Source organism: Pangasianodon hypophthalmus, chromosome 7, assembly GCF_027358585.1.
Source record: "Pangasianodon hypophthalmus isolate fPanHyp1 chromosome 7, fPanHyp1.pri, whole genome shotgun sequence".
NCBI lineage: Eukaryota > Metazoa > Chordata > Actinopteri > Siluriformes > Pangasiidae > Pangasianodon > Pangasianodon hypophthalmus.
This window is the reverse complement of record NC_069716.1, coordinates 9,009,779-9,031,859: the sequence shown is the minus strand read 5'-3', so window position 1 is coordinate 9,031,859 and position 22,081 is coordinate 9,009,779. Positions and strand designations below refer to the sequence as shown.

The window sequence follows — 22,081 nt, the reverse complement described above, 5'->3', positions numbered from 1 at the left end:
TTTGGCTGTGACTCATGAAAAGAGTGATATGACTTGTTGCCCCAAACAAGCCAGTGACAAGGAAGGAACAAACAATTTCATACTGAAGGTTTGTTTTATATGTCCTGCTGTGCAAATATGGGCCATTCTGTGCTGTTATAAATGAAAGCTTCCAGACAGACATATGACCTGTCTCAAGCGCAGCGTGGAACATCATATCCTTTAAATAGATTCACCTAACAAGACTTGGCCTCCCATGTGAAATAAAAAAGAGAAATGAATATGTGGTGAGAGAATTGCGCTGTCGTCGGAGAGAATACACCGCTCGGTAAAAGTTATCAGTATAAAGTTTTCTTTATACTATGGCATACAGTAGAAATTCTCCATGATTTCTTGTGCACACAGAGAAAAGCTCAGTATTCCATTACATCTCTCCAAAACAGCATAGGGCCATTACAGATTTTTTAAATTCAAATTAAATAGACTGTACCAATTTGACACAGTCTAGCTTTACATTTTCAAAACATATATTTGCAGAAATTTGGCACAGCTCCCAAAACAAATGGGGAAATTAGAAGAACAAATAAGTCTGCATTGATACCCCACTCAAGTATCATCAAATAGCACTTCCATGAAGTGGAGGCTTGATTCTCTGGCATGGTTTTACACTGAAATCCCCAGACGACATGTTGGTTTGTGAACTGATCTCCAAGTTACAGTGAAGCTGTGCTACCTGGATAAGAGCAATTTGAAATTGAGCAGGGCTTTGTAAAGATTCTGACAAGCTTTTGTCAAGTCCGATTTGTGCCTGCTGTTGGTTATACACAGTGCGAAGTCTTAAATGCTACATTGTCCTGATCAGGTTGAAAATTGGAAATGACAGTCACTGTTAAAGAGCAACTGAGAATGTACTTTAGAGTATTACTTGTTCTAGGTTTGAGAGCTTCTTGATAGCTCTCTCAGGAGTGAGCAAAGCAGCATACGTACAATATAGTGATATCTACAGCTGTTTTCTGTACCATATGTACATAACATATGACATGTAGCTAACCATATGTTTAGATAGCAAGTTACATATTGGGCACAATCCAATCTTTGACATTTTTCCTTCTTCACACTTCATTTGGAGAACATGAACAAACCATGGATTTCAACAATGATAAACTATGAGTAATAGTAATAAAGTACTGTATGTATGTATATAATAAAGTAATGTATTAATTGATGTTTGATAAACAGTTTTTTGGTATTTAAACAAAGTCCACCAGCATTAACTAATGTTCAGTCCATGATTACAATAAGTTCACATAAATTATCAAAAGTTAAATGGTCGTTGTTTCTACATGTTGATAACCTAATGAATTGTCGTCTCCAGATGTAAATATTGAAACTTGCTTTTTTTAATTATATTGTTGTTCATGTCGGTCATTGTGGGCTTATTTTACTTATTTATGGTGTGACCATTTGTTAATACAGGTGTGGAATATTTGGATTTTGGTTTAGTACTTGGAAAAACAGTTAATACAACTGCTAGTTACTTTATTAATGTTATTTATGGCGTATTAATGCTGAAGTACATGGTTTGTTCAGGTTAACACTTGTTAAATAATCTCAGTTAAGCTAACCTTAATGTAAAGCATGGCTGGTCTAAAATACCCCAGAATAATGTATGCTGTTGTTGTTATCATTGTTGTTATCATTAGGTTGATATCAAAATGAGGCCACTGCAGTGTTACACATTGTCAACAGAGTTAGTAAGTTCCCCATTTAAATATTCATAGACATACTAGCAAGCTAATTGCTATTGCTAGTCTGGGTTAGCTAGCTAATTTTTTTTTGTCTCATTCTCAAGAATGGAGTGCAATCACAAAGAGGTTTGGTTATCTGTCTAATGCAAACTTTTACATAATAGGGTTTTATGTTGAGGAAAAAAAATATGGTAAGTTTAATTTACATTATTTCTTATTCATAAACGTAAGTCATGTAATGTGTTGATTCAAAGACATTTGGGTGTTTGAAGGCAAGTACTATTAAACCAAAGTTTTTATAATGTACTATCATACTGTATTTATGCCACATTATTCACTGAATTGTGAATTGTGACACTCCAGGTTACCTTGAAAACATGAGTTTTGTTCATGATCATCTTAGAAAAATTTAAACTGAGTATATATACATGATGGTTCAAGCTAGGCTTGTCATAGTCAATAAGTTTGGATAAAAAAAAAAAACATAATGCAGCATCAAAATCTAGATCACAAAGTATATGTCATTACGGAGTATAATAGGCTGCAATACTCCAGACTACTAATGATGGCAGTTAATGCATGTTTTTTAAAATTAAAAAAGCTGAAAAAAAGCTCCAACAGCTGGGGCACTTCAGCAAACTCATGCAACACCAAAGCTGCTTTTCAGATCTTTACTTAGGCACTTAAACATGAAAGTGATTTGGCTAAATAATAAGTGAAAGATGGAAGATGCATTTTTGACAGCGACACATCTGTTGATATGCATTTCAAAGGAGGACCATGAATGCTGCTGACAACTTCCAGTACTATCACGATACAAAACACAAAAAAACGACAGATTCAGCTGTCATCAGAGAGCCTGTAAAATGCCTCATATGTTGAAGACAGTTTTTAAAACATGTTCTTGATGGAGCTGTAAAAAGGCAAAACAGTGAGAGAATAAAAAATGGGGCAAGCTCTCCCACAAGACTGCATGGACAGTTTGCTGAAAGATTTAATTAGAAGCCTAAAAATCTAGCCTTCTTTCCAACCAATAATCCTGTGCTTCCTCAGCCCATGTGAAATCTCACACCATGATAAATTATTTATTTACTCAGGCCCTTATCATATGTAATATTATCAGGCTGAGTACCACATTAAGCGGTGCTCACTGGGAGCTTTTTGGCATGTTTGCTTTGATCCTACTTCTCCAACATCAGCCCTTGTGCATTTATCAGATGAAACAGACAGAAAAATGTTTTTTTTTTTTTTTCTTTTCTGAGTTTGTCAGTGAGGAAACACAGATGAGATACATGTGGTAATGAGCTCACACTGCAGAGTGAGTGAGAGATCCCCATAAACCTGCAGGGAGGTGTGTGAATGTGCTTCAATGCAGATTAACATCTCTGGACAAGAAAGCATTGGGGTTCTCATTAATGCTCTGCTTATCTCAGAAATCTTAAGTTTGTTCAAAGTAGAAGAAAGCCAGGAGAAGCCAGTTAACATAATTTAAAGATCATGTTGATTTAAGTCTACATGGTACTTTTGCTATATTATACCAGTATGTGGACATCAGATATATACAGTCCCCTCCGAAAGTGTTGGAATAGCAAGGCAAATTCTTTTGTTTTTGTTATACACTGAAGACATTTGGGTTTGAGATCAAAAGATGAACACGAGACCACCCAATTTTTTAGGTGAGCAAAAGTATAGGAACAGTAAGTAAATAACACTTAATATTTGGTAGCATATCCCTCACTTGCAAAAACTGCATCAAGCCGGGGACCCACTGACATCAACAAACTGTTGCATTCTTCTTTTGTAATGGTTTTCCAGGCTTGTACTGCAGCTTCATTCAGTTGTTTGTTTCGAGGGTTTCTCCTATTAGTTTCCTCTTCAGGAGGTAAAATGCATGCTCAATTGGGTTTAAGGTCTGGTGACCGACATGGCCAGTCTAACACCTTCCACTTTTTCCCCCTGATGAAGTCCTTTGTTGTGTTGGCAGTGTGTCCGCTGCCATCATCATGAGTTACATCATCGATAAAGATTAGTGAGTCCGTTCCAGAAGCAGCCATGAAAGCCCAAGCCATGACACTACCTCCACCATGCTTGACTGATGAGTTTGTATGTTTTGGATCATGAGGAGATCCTTTTTTTCTCCACACTTTGGCCTTTCCATCACATTGGTAGAGGTTAATCTTGGTTCCAGAACATTTGTGCCTTTTTCTGTATTTCTTGGTGAATTCCAGTCTGGCCTTCTGATTGTTACTGCTGATGAGTGTTTTGCATCTTGTGTTGTGGCCTCTATATTTCACTTCAAAAGGTGGATTGTGGTTCCTTCACCCCTGCCCTGTGGAGGTTGTTGATGTTACTGGCTGTTGTTTTTGGTTTTTTCTTCACAGCTCTCACAATGTTTGTCATCAACTGCTGTTGTTTTCCTTGGCTGACTTGTTCGATGTCTGGTTGTTAGTACACCAGTGGTTTCTTTCATTTTCAGGACGTTACAAATTGTTGTTTTGGCTATTCCCAGAGCATGTGCAATGGCTCAGACGACTGATTTTCCCTCTTTTGTCAGCTTCAAAATGGCTTGCTTTTCTCCCATATACAGCTCTCTGGTCTTCATGTTGGTTTATCCTTTTTAACAAGAAATACAGTCTTCACAGGTGAAATCCTGGGCTCAAACCAAGAATAGACATTCAGAGCTATTAATTATTTAAACAATCAATATAGCAGGGAACACCTGGACAACAAGAAACAACGGTCAGTCACATGTTCCAATATTTTTTTTTTATCACTTGACAAATGGTTAGGTTTAAACAAAAGCTGCCATATTCTAAGTTGTTTTACACATCTAGATATAACATATCTAGATGATATTTCCATATCAGGAAATGAAAGCTGAAATTCTGATCTATCGTCTTATATTCATCTTTTGATCTCAAACTCAAATGTCTTCAGTGTATAGCAAAAACAAAAGAATTGGTCTTGCCATTCCAGTACTTTCAGAGGGGAATGTATAGCATTGTTGAATTCTTGAATCTGATTGATCAGAAGGTGTTGATTCATTTCTGTAACACCACAGCTCTGACAGTCATTTCGGCTGTAATTCAAATGATTTAACCTGCACGTTATAAGGCATTATCATTTCTGTAGCAACACCTTATTCACAGGGACTTGTACGGTGGATGCTCCATATAATCTAAGGCTAATAATAAACAGATTTTTAAAAATGTGTTATTTTACAAAGAAATTGTATGCTCCTTGATATGGTCAAGCTTTCTGGACAGAGGAGTTTGTGCTTTCCTTTTTTTTTTATCAACATCACAAGCTGTGTTTTTTTGTCTTAATAACTTCAAGAGAGAAATAAAAGAATAAAACAGAGGCTAGTGAGGGAATTATATTTTATAGCTGCAATAACATAAGTGCTAACCCTAATGAATGTTCCATATAGCATCACATCACCCCATTGTGGAATATATTCCAAATAACAGCACACCTTATTGTGTTTTAACCCTTACATAATAATTATTTAATAAGAGCACTACAATACAATAATTTTTGACTGCATATCTAATGTGTTTTGCATGGTGGAACTGATTATCCTTCATCCTACTTTACTAGAGACATTTTTTTAAAAACGAGAGAATTATTTTGATATTATCTCCTAAACAGACCTTGTAAACCTCGCTTGCATAATCAGGCATGTAATCTTTTCAGCAACTATCAGGAACCTCGGCACTGATTCAGTTATTCCGTGTTGCCAAGGGAACTTGTTTTGAATTCAAAGAGATTTTGTGTCAGAAATACCAATGCTGTGCCCACAAAACACTTCCACAGACGACTATTCATCCTCTTACTGCAAAATACTTTCACTTGCAAATCGGAATGGACAAGTATGGAAAATGAAAAGCACTGTTATAAAGGGATATCATCACCATACCATCAGAAGAGTATGATAAATCTGGTCATGTATTACACATATAATACAAGAGAAAATTTTTGAGGTAGAAGAAAATGGAAATATTAGTTAATGCAATTATTATACTTTTGTACTGTATGTACTGATGAAGCAAATGAAAGTGAAAGAGGAGGTCAGTGTTAACTGCAAATATCTGGCTTCAAAATAAAGAATCTCCCATACCAATAAATATCAGACTAAAATCTACTGAGGCAAAAAAAAAATTGCATATAGGAATGTGAGTAGGCTTTGCATTAATCTACCAACAACCAGAAATTGGATTGCTTATACAAGGCTTATGGGATTACACAGTAAGGCAACTCTGAGTTGCAAAATAGCGTTCTCCTCCCAGGTGTTCAGTGTGTTAGGTGAGCGTATTAAGCTGAAAAGTTGGAAATAAGCGACCGATAGGGTAATTACTGCTCAAGATGGACAGTTACTTATGAAAAAAGAGCTCCTCAGAAGAAATTTACACTGATGGACAGTTCTTGTTCTTTTTCTAATGTGAAATCAGTTCAGCCTGCCTACAGTCTAAGAGTGAATGAAAACATCATAACCAAACAGGGTGGAATAATATGTATAAAGTGTTCATAAAGGTACAGTCAGATAGACATGAACACTGTTCTGTTGACAGGTTGCAATTTCATTCTGTTTATGAGTAAAGTCAAGTGAGAGATTTATAAGTTACCAATCAAAATTATGGTCATTTATTATTATAGATGACAGTGATTAAGTGATATAACCTGTATGGTGATTTACAGATGGTTAGATAGTTAGTAGTTGTAGCATGTCATATGACCTCATTTGTAAGTTGTTTACAAGATTACTCCTATGAGCTGACGAGCTATAAATGTTGTATGGGATCAAGCTGTAGTTGTGTGGTTTGTACCAGAATTTCCTTGCTGTTTGTGCCTTGTGAAACTGCAGAGTACTTACAGGCATGAGTGACAGAGAAGCTGTTGGAGGACTCCAGGTTATCCACGTTGTAATTCAGATGGAAGGGCTTCTCGCTCATGTTCTGGTTGGTGTTGTAGAGCTGCACAGCAAATCTGAAAGCGCTGTGTTCTTGCACCGTTGAGCGCATGAAGAGCCCACCTTAAAGAATGGTGCGGAAATGTAAACGTCAATGCAATGCCTATAATACATTACCAAAACAGGGTAGTGACATGATATATGGACTCTTTAAAGCTGCCTACAGTAGTGCTGCATGTAATGCATGTCAAAAGGCTTTGCATCAGTAGATCAGCGTTTAAAATGTTAGCTTTCATATGCCCTGTCAAAGACTTTTATTCATAATTTGCCCTTCTGCAAATGCCTATTTCTATTCAACTGGACTTGTATAAATGTTATTATGCAGGCACTAAATCCAGTAATCTAAGTGTTGAATTGCAACATATAGTGTTTATTTATCACTGAGAATTTGTGCTCTGTGCTGTTGCCATTTCTTTATTAGCATTTAAACCCAATTTTAATCTGACATAAGTATAGACTGGATTTCTTGACCACATAATTAAAGGGCATTTAGGTATTATTCCAAGATAAAAACCAATTTTCAAGAGTTTCATCAGTCGTGCAACATTTAGGTCAGTTTCATAAGTGCATCGCACAAAGATCTATTATAAATGGGCTATACAAGACCATGCATTCCCTCTAAGAAATGGTTTTTAGGTGGGAAAGAAACCGGTCGATATGGTTGAGATATAGCGCTCAACGCACGATCTAACCAAAGCTATGGGACTCACCTATGTTTATCTGGTTTGGAAATCCAGCAAGAGATCTGCCCAAAAGCCAGAAGAAAAGAGGAACCGCACTCAATCGTGCCATTTTTCTCCTTTTTTTTAAAACAAAAACAAAAACAAAACGAACAGTCCCGAGTATCAAAAATAGAGAAATCACATGCACAACCAACCAAAGCGTCCAGGCGAATGCAGAGCAGTGCGCGCTTGCAGTGCGCGCAATAGCTTCATAGAGAAGCTGAACGAAATAACCGTGTCTGTACGTGAAAGAGAGAGAGACAGAGAGAGGGGGAGAGAGAGACTGAGCAAATGAGGAGACTTATTCCGTAAAGATGATGGCGGATCTACTGCGGATCTAGGGCTCCTCCGGACGCACTCAGGTTGAAGTGGATTAAATGACGAAGGAGAGAAGAAAAGGAGAAGACGAGCTTCTCTGTGCGTCTCTGTGCGTGTCTGTGTGTCTACAGCAGCCTCACACACTGCAAGGCGGATGAACAGGATCGCGCAAAGCTCGAACCGCCGATCAATGACACACAAAAATGACACAAAAGCCGGCGTTATGGCGACCTCGAGGAAACACGAAGACGTGCTTTCAGCACAATGCTCAGAGAACACACCTACCCAGGTTAATTACAGCCTGGGGTATAAGCTGCATCAGTGGCTTGCGTTGTGCAGAACGTGTGTGTGTGTGTGTGTGTGTGTGTGTGTGTGTGTGTGTGTGTGGCTGCAGTAACAAGAAGCCCCTTTTATTGACCACCATGGAACGCAGGTTCAGATGGACCATATTGGTGCGCTTTTGGACAAACAATATGTCATAAATAAATAATCACTATAGCAAAAAGAGGGTGATGTTAAAGGCGACAGTGATGCGTCAAAAGCATCCACAGCTGCGTGCTGTAATGACCCTGAGATGCCTTTTTTTTTTTTTTTTGCCCCCAATCTAAAAGTCTGTGTGAATGCGTGATTTGAATGGGTTTTCATGCCAGTGGCGCTGTCCATGGTGCTGAGGAAAGAAGCCACAGTTGCACCATGTTCTCACGCACTCTAATTCCTAGCAAACTCGTATAAAAAGTTATGAACGATTAAAGTTAGGACATGGGGAGGCTTAGCAGCAATGGTAGTTTATTCTGCTGTTTCTAATTTTGCGTCAGATCATTTTATTCACTGCATTCACAAAACAACACCCCCCTCCCTCCACTCACCCACCAATAATCTTAAATATTATTTCTTATTTATTATTTTTTTTCCCTCAACATCTACCTCAAGCCCAACCACTACCTGTACCAGAGCAAATCAAGGACTACTCCTGTGTCTTTTGTGTTTTTAATTGCATTGCTTTACAGCGAAGACTGTAGCTACTGATAATAAAATAACCTCTGCTCCAGTGCAGGTTGTGGAGAGAAGAAGCTTTCATTGCTGGTTCTTCTCGAGTGCAGTTCAAAGATCAGGAGTAAATGTGCTCTTAATAATGAGCTACCATGGCTGATGTATAATTTTAATCTATTCGTAAGTGCCCTGCTAGGACCTTGTGTTCCTAAATCCTCAAAGCAGTAGTCAATCGAGGATCACTCTTCTTATTCAGGGTTTGTTGGCTAAAATTCCCAATGCAGGGAATTTGATCAGTACACACTGATATTAGAATTCATTATAAATACCTAGACTAATTATGATTTATTTTGTACAATGCAGTTAAATGCTGTATATATAAAGAGTTTTGATCAGTAATAATACTGCAGATACAGATAGGCTTGCATAAAAGAAATGATCATTAATATAATTAGGGTTCCAGTAACACAAGGAAAACAATTACAACTTAACAACTACAACTAAAAGCATACAGCAGCTACAGAAAGCCTGTGATGCGTGCAGTATATAGCTTCATTTGATTTCTGTGTTCATCCCCTGACTATTTTTAAACTCAATCATGTGTGTTAATTGGTTTGTATGTGACGAGACCAAATGCATTAAGTAAGGAATGATGGGGTGTGAGGTTATAGGAAAATAATCAATGGGGAGATGTATAAAAAGCCTTTAATACCTAGGTGTGTTTCCACTAATGATCTATTTTATTTCTGTTATATCCCAGTAATTTAGTGGTTAGCATGTTTGGCTCACACCTCCAGGGTTGGGGGTTCGAATCCTGCCTTCACCCTGCGTGCGTGGAGTTTGCATGTTCTCCCAGTGCTTCAGGGGTTTGCTCTGGGTACTCTGGTTTCCTCCTCCTCCAGTCCAAAGACATGCATTATGGGCTGATTGGCATTTCCAGCATGTGTGTGCGATTGTGCCTGCAATAGGTTGGCACCCCTACAACTGTGTGTAGGATAAGTGATGCACAAAATGGATGCATTTATTAATGATTGACACATCATACTTTTTATTCAGTTATTATACTGACATTTAATGTAGTGGAACATCTGAAAAACAAGTGTGTTCCTGTTACCACTTACTTTATAGTAGCTATAAACAGTCATTCCCTTAACAGCCTCTCTTTTTTTTTTTCCTTTCTCTCTCTTTTCACATCAATGACAAAATAATTGTTTGTCACAAAGCTTTGAAACCACAAAGCTCAAAGTCCTGTGCCCTGAAGACTTTCCCCATGGCAGAATACTTAACAGCTTTGCTTCAAACACTGACTGAAGTCTTCTTTCATAAACATTACATAAACATCTCCTTAAAGAAGGTCTATATAAGACATATTGTGATTTAAATGATGGAATGGTGGTGAAGATCCTATTACAAATTCAACCAATCATGTGCTAATTATAGAAATTGATCAGAAGTCAAATGTCAAAAGGCTAAAACAGCTGTCTGAATGATGTGCATGCATATCCGTAAGAAGACAGCATGTGTAGAAAAGCACAGCAAATGAATATTTTAGTTTTATCTAATATTTTAACTAATAAAAATATGCCATTATATTAGTTATTGTAAACCACAATGTGAAGACATTACATGAATACATTCTTAAAAAACTAATGTTACTAATGAATTTAAACTTAGAATCAGCTAACATTTAAAAATGGAGTCATACCTCCACTATAATTCATTTAATGTTAGCCAGATTAATGTTTAAAATCAACCATGATACAATATGCAGCGTATAAATAATAAAAGCATGTAACATTAAAACGGTCTTGCCTTGAATATCATGACTGTTCCTTATATTAATTTCATTTTTGATGCCTTGCCACCACATTTATACACACAGCATGTTCACACCAGTATATGATGAGGCATAAATCAATGCGGTTGTTGGAAACAAATAGAATGGTATTTGCTTTATGATATTAAAAAATGTCTTAATTTGATTATGATTGAAAAATTGTCAATTTTGCATTACACAGGAGCCATTTATGTTTTACCTGACTGCATTAAAAGGTGAAGCTCCTCAGACCCATGACTCATGACCCAGATGTGTCAGTGTCATCCTTCGTTATCTCAAATGTTTGGTCAAATTTTGCAAATTGTGCAGCTTTTATTCTAACATCGAAGTATGTACAGTTGAGTGCAAACGTGTGCATACCTTTTAGAACCAAACCTTAAAGCATTTTATAGCAATATGACATTATTACAAGTAACAAAATGTTCAGATAGTGTATATTAAAATATTAATAGTAGAAAGCAATGTTTGCATCTCCCCTTTTAAATGTTTCATACAGTTTCTATCTTACATCTTATGTATCCTCTGATCTGCTTTTGGGTTTTCTCCATTATTTGAGAGATCCAGAAGACGTTCAGAGGATCTGTGTATTTGGCTCCTAAACCTTCCTGATGTAACTGTACTGTACTAAGGTTGACAGATCTTTTCCCTTTCAACTTAACATAGTCTGGTGACCATTTTATTTTTTCCCCCATTTTCTCCCCAATTTGGTCCCCTGCCAATTCCCACCGATATCATATGACAGCTACCAACCAGGGAGTTTGAAAGCTAACCCATGCTTCCTCTGAGACATGTGAAGCTAGCCAACCGCATCTCTTAGAACTGCTGCTTCTGGTGCTTCACAGGGCAGTGTAACACACATGGAGGGGATAGTGCTATCTGCCCTTTCTCCCAATTTCCCAGCACCATGGCAAATGCTTTTCTATTTTGCCATTTGGGAAGCCCAGGAAAAACCATTTGAATTTTGACTTGTATTACTTGTATTTGTTTTGTATTACTGTCTGGTTGCAGGATATGTTCATATTTCATTTATAACATCTAGGAATTCTTTTTTTTTTTTTTTTATAAACTGTAAGACAGTTGATAGTAATACTTTACATTAAGGAACAAACCATGTACCTACTTCAGCCTTAACATGCAGTAAGTAACATTAACAAACTAACCATTGTATTAATTGATAAAAAAAAATAATAATAAACCATATAAACCAAATGTATGTATTAACCAGGGGCATGGTGGCTTAGTGGTTAGCACGTTTGACTCACATCTACAGGGTCGGGAATTTGAATCTCACCTCTGCCCTGTGTGTGCGGAGTTTGCATGTTCTCCCTGTGCTTTGGGGGTTTCCTCCAGGTACTCCGGTTTCCTGCCCCAGTCCAAAGACATGGGTTGTAGACTGACTGGCATTTCCAAATTGACCGTAGTGTGTGAATGGGTGTGTGAGTGTGTGTGACTGTACCCTACAATGGGTTGGCAACCCGTCCAGGGTATCCCCTGCCTTGTGCCCTGAGACCCCTGGGATAGGCTCCAGGCTCCCCGTGACCGTCTGTAGGATAAGTGGTACAGAAAATAGATGAATGTATGGATGAATGTATGTATTAACCAACATCCATACCATCGCTTCGTAAAATTCAGCTCACAATTATCAATATGAACACCATAATTAATGTTTGTGGTTTTTAACTGTCAAAATTAAGAATTGAGGCTGAAGCAAGTTCCAATATTTATACCTGGAGATCAGAGTTCAGGAAGTTATCAGCATTCTGGAACACACTGTCATTACATTTTGTTCATTTATGTGGATTTATTTTTAGCCATGGATTAAACAAACATTAGTTAATGCAGGTGTATTTTGTTAACATTACATGAATTATATGAATACAAATATGTATATATTTACTGTTATTTTACAAGTATGACCTGATTCAGTGTGTAGTCTCCCATCAAGCTAGGTTGAGTACATTTAAAAAAGAATGTCTACATATAGAAAGGGCTAAAATACTATTATGAAAATAGTGTGCACATATATTTTGTGCAAGGGCAAGGACATCAGGGTAAAATACTACAAATGAAATAGTGCAATATTAGCAGCCTGGCAAGGTGCCATAGTCAGATCAGTCCATTAATGATTAATTGCATGGTTTGGTAATGCTGACTAATGAAGTCAATATTATTATTAATGGTAAAGCATTACTGATAGATGAATGTTTCTTTTTATACTGAGACAGGATGAAAACTTTCACACATGTAATAGCAGGAAATGTAAAATTCATTTTTAATGATAGAACCACAAGCCAAAGACCGTCAGTGTCAGAACAGCCTGAAGGGTAAAGATTACGAGAGATTCCTCATTATATAGCGACACGAACTGCATTTCAAATCTGAAAGTCCATGTTTTGGCCAAGGAGAGAAAGGACTCGCAGTATTTGAATGAGGATGGCTACTCTAAATTCATTCACTGAAATATTTCCAACATGACATATAAGACCTGTCCCTTCAAACCATCTGAATTCTCCTTCTGGGAAGCCGAAAGCTGCAGTCACAGAAAGTTTGGTGTGAGATTATAGGCTATAAAATGCATCCTAGCTTCATGACAAAGTTGGGGAAATGCAGCATTGACATGCTACACTGACAGCCACATAACAAACCCTCTCATGTGATCTGGTTTCTGAACAGAAAACCTCTTTGGAAGAAGTGTGACGGTGGCTGCTGTGTTATCATCCACACAGGCTGACAAACCTCTCCCTAGGCCCCAAGGGGCTGACACAGATGTCCTTGTATATCTTCTGCACACAGGGCCTAGAGAGAGAGGAGCAGAAGAGTCCTCTTTGGTGTGAGAGGAGCTCTGGGTAATCAACTTATCACTGCCAACTGTGGGCCATCAGGAATAACTCTTTTGGTCAGCATTGCTGTAGGCATTTGCCCTCAAATGACCGGATTAGCAAAAACTCCCGCTGGAGGAGATTAACTCCAACACACTGCTAATGATAAAAAGCAAATGGATTTATCAAGATTGTAAAATGGAGGCTCAGGCTCATTGTGAGGCAGGGTAGAGTGTGTGAAGCAGTGGGATTTGAGATCCAATAACTCTCATTTTGAACAACTTTAATTCTTAACATGATATATTTCATTTTTTGAAATGTTTTGATCATACGTATAGAATAATTACGTAAAACCCTGTGCCACCACGCACCCTGAGCAAAAACAATGGTGTTTTCCCTTTTTTTCTCTCACCAAAGGTAGATTTCTCCTTCGCAACAGTTGGTCCAGTCACTTTGCCTCCTAATTAAATCAATTGGATTCATCACATAGCTCACATGTGCAGCAAATTTGTCCTTCTAATGGAACTGTCTCTGAAGAGTTAGCAGCGCCTGCCACCTTGCCACTCTGTTTCTCACACCTTTTTGCAATCAATTATGCAGCAGAAGAAGCCTTTCAGAAACGAGGGCGAATGGGATCAGCTTCATTACACGTCTGCCCAATCACCATGGATCCCACTTGTGTGTTTGGATTAGGCCCCTGCATCCATGACTTGCATTGATGTATTTTAGGCAGCTGCTGATGCGATGTTGCTGAGGAGGATATTGTTCCTGAGGTGAAAAAAAAAAAAAGAGGTTGCCATGACTAATGAGAGAGCTGAGGCAGCATGTCATTTAAGGAGTTCTCGTTTTCAATCATCACTGATACCAACAGGCTTGTTGTTCTGTGTTATCACCTACAAGAATGGACAATGTAGAAGGTAGAGTTACTACAGGTCCTGTGTGGTCCAGGTGTTATACAATGTGTATTGTAACTGAAGATATTTCAGAAATCAGATGTTTAGTAACTAAATAGGAGTATAGATTCAATACAATCTAAAAGACTGGCAAAAAGGTAGTAATAATATACCAATGTCAACTGCAAATTCAAATTTTATTGGTCACACACACAACCATACACAGTACAATGTGCAGTGAAATGCTTTTATCGACTGTCAGTGACATAAAAATAGAATTTACATAAACCAGAATTTATACAAGTAGAAAAGGAAAAATGAATAAATATACAGTACAATATAAGGGATATAAAAGATAGGTGGCAGCAACAGTATGACTATATTTGGAATAAAGTGCAGATATGTGTAGTTGTTTGTGAAATATAATGCTGTGCAACATCATGCTGAGGTAGTTGTAGTGAAATTGGCAACATATATAATAAATATTTATGAATATGGGGTAATACAGGTATATTAACAGGAATGTAGGGGCCGTGGGTGTTGTGCAAGCAAGTCCAAGCTCTAATCCTAGGTATTGAACTGGTTGAGGGCCTGAATAGCCTGTGGGAAGAAGCTCCTCCTCTTCAACCTCCAATTTCTCCTATTTCTTTCAAGATATTATGTATATTTCAACTTAAGATGGTATTTCAACACGAAAACTAGTTTCTCTTTCAGTTTAACATCTCATTATTTTGAATTAATAACTCAATATCTAGTTACTATTTTGAGTTATCATGTTATTTTGATAGGCCATGTGTTGTCCTACTGTTAGATAATGCATATTGCAGTTGAAAATAGCTCAGAAATCGGATCTTTATTTACTAGATACACATGGTAGAAAAGCACCTGACCATTTGTTTACCCAATGATTTTCCTGTTTATTTTTTAATTACCTCTTAGTGTTCTTACTATAGCATACATACAACGCATTATTCATTAACTTCTGATTTCTAAGAATTTGGCAACATATATAAAAAAAAAATAATAAAACAATGTGTGGTTCCTGTTATTATGTGTTTCCTTAAACGTAGTGTCATCATAGCATCTATTGCAGAAGGCATTAACTGATGGCCCATAGTTAATTACTGTATGAAAGAATATGGTCGTAGTTCCACAACTGAACTGAATGTTGTTGTTGTTCCTCTTTCAGCTGATCGTTGGTCTGCGTTTTTGACTCGGCACACTTTTTATGCCCCTCCTGATGCAACTTTCCCCAGATTTATCCGTGCTTGGGACCGACACTGAGAGCACACCACGACTGAACTGAATGTGATTAGGGCTTAATTTTAGTTTTCTAAGCATGAAGCAGTGCTGCTCTTGTAGCAAAACCTCTCTTGTGGCTTATCCAATAGCATACATTTATGTAAATTATTTAGTTGAAGCCAGCTTATTGGACTGGAGACTAGCTACAAGGCTAAAGGCATTAAGTCAGAAAGGCAATAGTGTTCACAGACTTAATGCCTGCAGTATGATTAGAGAACTGATGACATTGTTTAAAGAAAAGTTGACAACAAAAACAATGTTTAATGATGATTAGACAAAGAAATACTATTCTCGACTCAAAACTGTTGTATATCATCTGTTCAAAGTTGATGGCACAAGTCAAAGGTGGTAAAGCATTATTTATAGCTATGTACTATTCTTTAATGGTTCATCATTAAAAGGTAACTGTTGTCACAATTCAGATATGTTAATTGCTTATCTGGACCTTTGAAGCAAGGACTATTATGAAACTCATTAATAATCAGCCCAGCTGTCTATTTGATTTTGCTCATATTAAAAATAACAATACAAAATAGCAAATAACAAAAACAAACAAACAAAAAAACAATAAACAAAGAAAAAAAAAAAAGTTAAAAATGCTTCTTGCAATTGCAGAAAACGGTGGGCTCCAAAAGTCTGAGATGACATTGAAAATCTGGGATTTTTTTTCTTTTTCTTTTATAACTGGAAAAACAGAAGGTTTTAGATTTTTGAAATATTTAAAACAAAGTAAAATTTCAATATCTTGAATGTTTAATATTCAAGATTCTGTACTATTTCTAGGTCCCTATTTAAATGTAAGTAAATTTGTGATATTGACTATGTTAAGGTCAGATTTTCCTCATGCCTAATCTCTTCTATTGAAGCATGTGTTCAGATGACACTCCAATGGATTTGATCTAAAATGGATCATAAGATTTGCACAAACCTGTGGAGTCCTTGCCAGCTCGAATGCACCCTGCCATTAAAGCAAAAAAGGGGATATACCAAATACTCTAAAATTCATGTAAATATTTCAAAGATTCTACTTTTCACTTAAGTTGCCATCAGCAATATAATTTGTAATGAAAATTGTTGTATTAAATTAGAAAAGAATGCAAAATAGATACATTTTCAGTATTGGTCTCAGACTTTTGGACCCCACTGTAGGTACAACAGTATAGCATCCATCAACAGCTGCAATAAATCTGTGATATGAATATTCCTCAAAACTCTTGAATTTTCTCCCAGGAAACAAATGTGTACTTCCAAAGGGCTCCTGCTGTTCATTACTCCACCGCATGCTGCTTAATGCCTTGCTTAGCAAATTGGAAATTATATTCTCTGCACCTTCAATTTGATTTTCAAAGACAAAAGCCTGCATGATTAATCTGAACAAAACACCATTCCTCCAGACTTAATGGTCACACAGAATAATCTTGTGTCACTAATAAACTAACTTTGCACATACTGCTATGCCAATCAATGAAATTGTTGATTTTTATGTAAACTTGAATGGAACTATACATAATGTATGTATACACACACATTGAATACATAATACAGAGGACTGCTTGAAATAGTAAAGAAATCAGGGAGTTGATTAAGTGTGCACAAGTCAAGTGGGCTCTTGCATGCATAAGAAACAAAAATATTTACCCTCCAAGACCCTCACGAAGCAGAATGAAGTACACAAGGTACAGCTATAATCATTTTCAATATTTCCGATTTAGCTACATCATCACGTCAAGTTATTTTCAGTGATAATATGTCACTCTTATAAAAACAACACAATTAAGTGAGGTTTACTCTAATATCGCAGAACAGCTACTTCGATTTTCATGATGTACTGAAAGTGTTTCTTTCTGGTGTCTCAGAATGGCAACCAGGGTGACACCACACCAATAAGAGAGCGCTGTCCTGTTCAATTAGCCAGAAAGCTCAATGGTAAAGACTTCTGGCAAAGTGGCCTTGGAGTGAATAAACAAACCCATGAATAAATTGCTGCTTGCAAATAAAGATGTCAGGCAAGAATCATTACTATGGAGTCATGTTTGATTTGGACAATTTGGGAAACCCATGCGCAGAATGTTGGAGCTGAAGGCAATAGTTCTTATGTCATGTTTGAGAGGCTGCCATTACATCAGAGAGTAGTAAACAGCTCCTAGAGCGCAATGCGTCAATCCTACGATCTTCCTAAACATAAACCTTTTTCTTTGGGAGTTCAGTGTTTGTAACTGGAACATACGGAAGTGCTTGCACTGCAAACTGTGAAGTGCGATGTCATTATTTTGAATTAATATCTCATTATTTCAACTTACTAACTTGTTATTTTAAGATATTATGTCAGTATTTTGCTGTAAGATCTTGCTATTTCAAGATATTGTATCATTGATTTACTTAGTAACTCATTATTTCAAGATATAATGTTGTTACGTTGACTTATTGCTAGTTATTATCTTATTTTGACACATTATCTTATTTCTAATAATAATAATAATAAAAATTTATATTCTGTGTGCAGTTTCTCAGATAGTAAGTAAGCCAGATATGCTTTAGTGGAATTCACCTGATAGATATACACCTAATTATGCATTAATTCAGTTAAACACTTAAATTGTCAGAATTCCATAATGATCACAGTGTCATTTTGACTATTTGAATTTGACATTCCTATTCATACAACACCACAATAACCAAGCACAATAAATGCCCCTGTATTATTAGTAAAGTATCCCTGTCAGCATCATCTGACTGTTAATTAAATTTTACGCTAAAACATATAAATCACAGGAAATTAGATATACTATATTTATATAAACTGTTTTACACGTATTCATAAAAAAATATATATAATGCAAAATCCAAAATATACTTTAGTATGCCTATATTCTAAACAAAATGCATACAGTATAAAAGATTATGTTTGGGCCAAGCTGTGTGTCATGTAGGCAGTATGCATCACTTAAAATAAATAAACTGGTACAAACCCACACCAGCAGGATCTCATGAATGTAGCCTACATGTTTCAGTAGAGTTTCACATCAATAACTGTATTTTTTTTTTTTTCTTTGCCATTTAGCATTTTCTGTTGCTATTGTTTTCTAGATCATAATTCTTAATATATTCATCCTGTCTTTCTAATGACATACAGTTCAAGGCTTCCATATGAACATATTGAAGAGCTAACACCAACCTTGATGCACATGTAAATGATAGTGTTTGCATATAGAACTAATCTTGCACTAGCGGTAGTTAGATTGAATGAGCATGGGCCAAACTGCACATTTAATAGCATGATTCTTGAGTGTATCCTCTAACTAATAATATGCTGTTGTGCAATGTACAGATTGCAGTGTTTATAGGTCCCCCATCCTCCCACAGCTTCCCATAGTCTCATCTTAATCCTTTACAATCTGCCTGCTATCTTTCTTAATATTATACAGATTTACAGATGATTGTCCTGTTTGTCAAGATAAATATATGTAGCATGCAGATCTTATATTTACACCTTTTTGGTTGATTTATGAATGAAATATAGAACTGTCTATCTCAAACTCTCATGAATTTTTCATTGTAAGCACATGCATTATTAAGAGTGTCAGACAATTATGTGGTCATGCTGAACTCTAATCTTATATTGGTGGTAATTCAATTGAATAGACTTAAACTACATATTTAATGCAAGGCTGCCTTGAACTAATAAAATGCTGCAGTGAAATTTATTGAATGGGTATCACATTATTTTGATGTTCCTCTGTATACTGCATATCCTGTTTTTTATTAGTACACCAACATGGTCGCTTGCTTTCAGTAGGCTGACTTACTGTATGTAAATTATACTTTGGGCATTCTTTAATACTTCTTTAAACCACAGCACTGTTGAATGTGTGACTATGATTGGTCAAAAGGTGTTGATTAATTTTCAATAACAGCAACGTTTATATTAATATGCTATTTTTTATAGTAACAACTTATACAGGGTCCTGCATGGTCGATGTTCCACATCAACAGATTTGCAAAAGCATGTATAATTGTTAATAGGGTGAAGTTTTTTGTGAATTTATTTATTTTGCATTTTTGGAAGGAACGACTGTCTCGTATAGATGTGTTATGGAAAGCCCTTGCTTACCTGTACAAGCTATTTTAGTAGAAAACTACTAAAAATGAGGAGACCCTAACTAATCTATGTGTATATTCCTAAAAGCCTACTTTAGGTATGTTTACAAGACATTACATTTGCATCTTTTTCTGAGACCTTGTTGAGAATCTGTTGTATAGTTACTGATAGTCTGTTGAGTAACTATTGATCCTCCATAGTCTTATCTTCATATGTTATAATTTTCTAACATTATATATGCTATTATATATGCCGTGCTGCTGTATATAAATGTATTGACTCATGGACAGTGCCGCATTAAGCTAATGCATAGCCCAGGGTAGATAAATAGGTCCCTTCACCACCCCAGCGCTAGTGATATGGAGTTTTTAAACACATCACACATAATGTTCACATTTATATAGAAATGATGAATTAGATACAGAAAGATAGGCTCTATGGGGAAAAGGTTTTATTTACTATCATATAGTACCCTTACTAAAGCAATGTCTGGCTTACTCACTATGAGGGAAATCATGGAATAAGAATTATTATTATAAGCCATGCTTAGAACACTACTACTACCACTACTACTACTACTACTACTACTACTACTACTAATAATAATATAAGCTAATATTCAAAAATTGTTTTACTGATAGATTGTGGGGTGTTAAATAATCAGATATGTTAAAATTAAAATAAATGTGTCGAGATTAAAAACTGCAAAATAACAAGATATTCAATTGAATTTATATGAATAACTAATTTTAAAATAACAAGATATAAAACCAAAATAATGACATAACAGTGAAATAATGAATTATAAATCATAATAACAAGATATAAGATATTAAATATGAAAAATATCAAAAAATAATGCACTGGATTTTGGTGATGCCCATATAGGCCCCAGTATATGTCTTATCTTGAGCCTTCACATTTTGCTTGCTATGGTTTCTTTTTTTTTTATTTTTATTATTATTATACAAGAGTCTATTTTGTGCTATTTAATTTAGTTTGATCTGTACACAATGTAAAGTTGAACCACGTTCAGGAAAATCTACCAGGCATAGAAGACATGTAGCCATTATGTCCTATACAAAGACTTCCTGGTTGAATTATGAATGAGCTATTGAAGTGTCTATAACTTTCATAGTTCATCAAAAGCACATTAATTATTAAGAATGTCAGAAAATAATGTGGTCATGCTGAACTTACTAATGTGGCGTTAATGGTAGTTTAGCTGAACGAGGCAGGCTGCATGTTTAATAAAAGGCACAGTGTAGCCTATAGCTAATGTTATGCTGCAGTATAATTTACTGATTCCCCATCTTCCCATGTGTCATGCTGTCCAAGTATTATGTGAAAGATCATTTCATTTGCTGTTCATGATCAGTTTGCTTTATTGTTAGCAAAGCAACTTTATTATACTATAACTTCATGTGTTCAAATTTGGACTTTTTCTACTGTACATAGTCCTGAAAATTAAGCTTTCATGAACTGAAGTATGCTTGTATAGAAAGTCTTTGTATGCTGTAGCATTACAAAGGACATATGGGTGTGATGGTCAGGTGTCCACAAACCTTTGGCCATATAGTGTATCTCCACCAGTAAAATTGAGTATAAAGTTTTAAATTCTTTTTAAATTCTGGGTAAACACAACAGTGAAAAGGGATGAAAGTCCCAATGAAATACACTCCTCCTACCTCTCAATTTAGAACCTAATCTACATATGAAAAAGCAATATTACTGCCAATTTTTAAAGAATAATAAGTTCTCATGCTGATTGTCTGCATCACCCACATTAGTCTCTGTTTCATCACATGAGATAAGTCACTCATAGCATTTAAACACGAGCCGCATTTGTCGCCTCTTCACTCCACTGATAACTATCTGGTCTCTTTGGGGAACTAATCACTGATTAATTCACTGAGTTCTGTTCTGTTGTCTAGATTTCCTTTGTATTTTTATTAGGTCATTTGAACAATTTAAAACTTTGTCTGCTGCCATCTGTACAGACTGTGTCTGTTCTGGAGATACACAGACATCATGGTATCAGACATCACTGTCAGATTACAAACTATGGGTGTTTTGCTATGGCATATAGCTATTCAACAACTTGATCAAAGAGTAAGATTCATTGCATAGGAAATCACACTTAGCTAGCAAGCTAGTAAGTTTTTAGGCAGCCTTAAGCAGAAGTAGACTAAATTAAAAAAAAAAAAAAAAAAAATCCACATCATTTGGTAAAATATATTTGTGTTTTCTTTGTCTGTTCTCTAGAATTTAGCCACAGAGACGTCTGAGGAGTTTTCCACCTCACAAATAGAAAATTGTTGATTGCGTCAAAAGATCGACCTCATAAATAGACCTCAAAAAACAAACAATCTAAACCATTTATTGTAATTCCATTCAATGCAGGA

At 36.1% G+C, this 22,081-nt stretch overlaps 1 protein-coding gene and 1 long non-coding RNA gene across 8 annotated transcripts in view; one reads left to right on the top strand and one right to left on the bottom strand.

The window, feature by feature from the left end:
* The window catches only part of gria3b (glutamate receptor, ionotropic, AMPA 3b), a 128,823-nt gene extending 120,733 nt beyond the window's left edge, over positions 1-8,090 (bottom strand). For 3 of the 6 annotated variants that reach the window (XR_004578416.2, XM_026940428.3, XM_034305880.2), the window contains exons 1-2: positions 7,407-8,089; positions 6,601-6,759 (exon numbers count right to left, since the gene is read on the bottom strand). Coding sequence is in view for 5 of the 6 variants with exons in the window: in XM_026940428.3 (XP_026796229.1) it covers positions 6,601-6,759; positions 7,407-7,488 (241 nt within the window). In the remaining variant the exon portion in view is untranslated. Of the gene's footprint in view, positions 1-6,600; positions 6,760-7,406 lie in introns of all 6 variants that reach the window. The other 3 variants (XM_026940429.3, XM_053235418.1, XM_026940431.3) reach the window with 2 other exon arrangements.
* LOC113542737 (uncharacterized) overlaps positions 1-15,994 on the top strand; it is a 34,188-nt gene extending 18,194 nt beyond the window's left edge. For both annotated transcript variants that reach the window (XR_003404339.3, XR_003404340.3), the window contains 2 exons: positions 13,237-13,409; positions 15,465-15,994. This is a non-coding gene — a long non-coding RNA (uncharacterized LOC113542737). The remainder of the gene's footprint in view (positions 1-13,236; positions 13,410-15,464) is intronic.
* Positions 15,995-22,081: the final 6,087 nt, after the last annotated feature.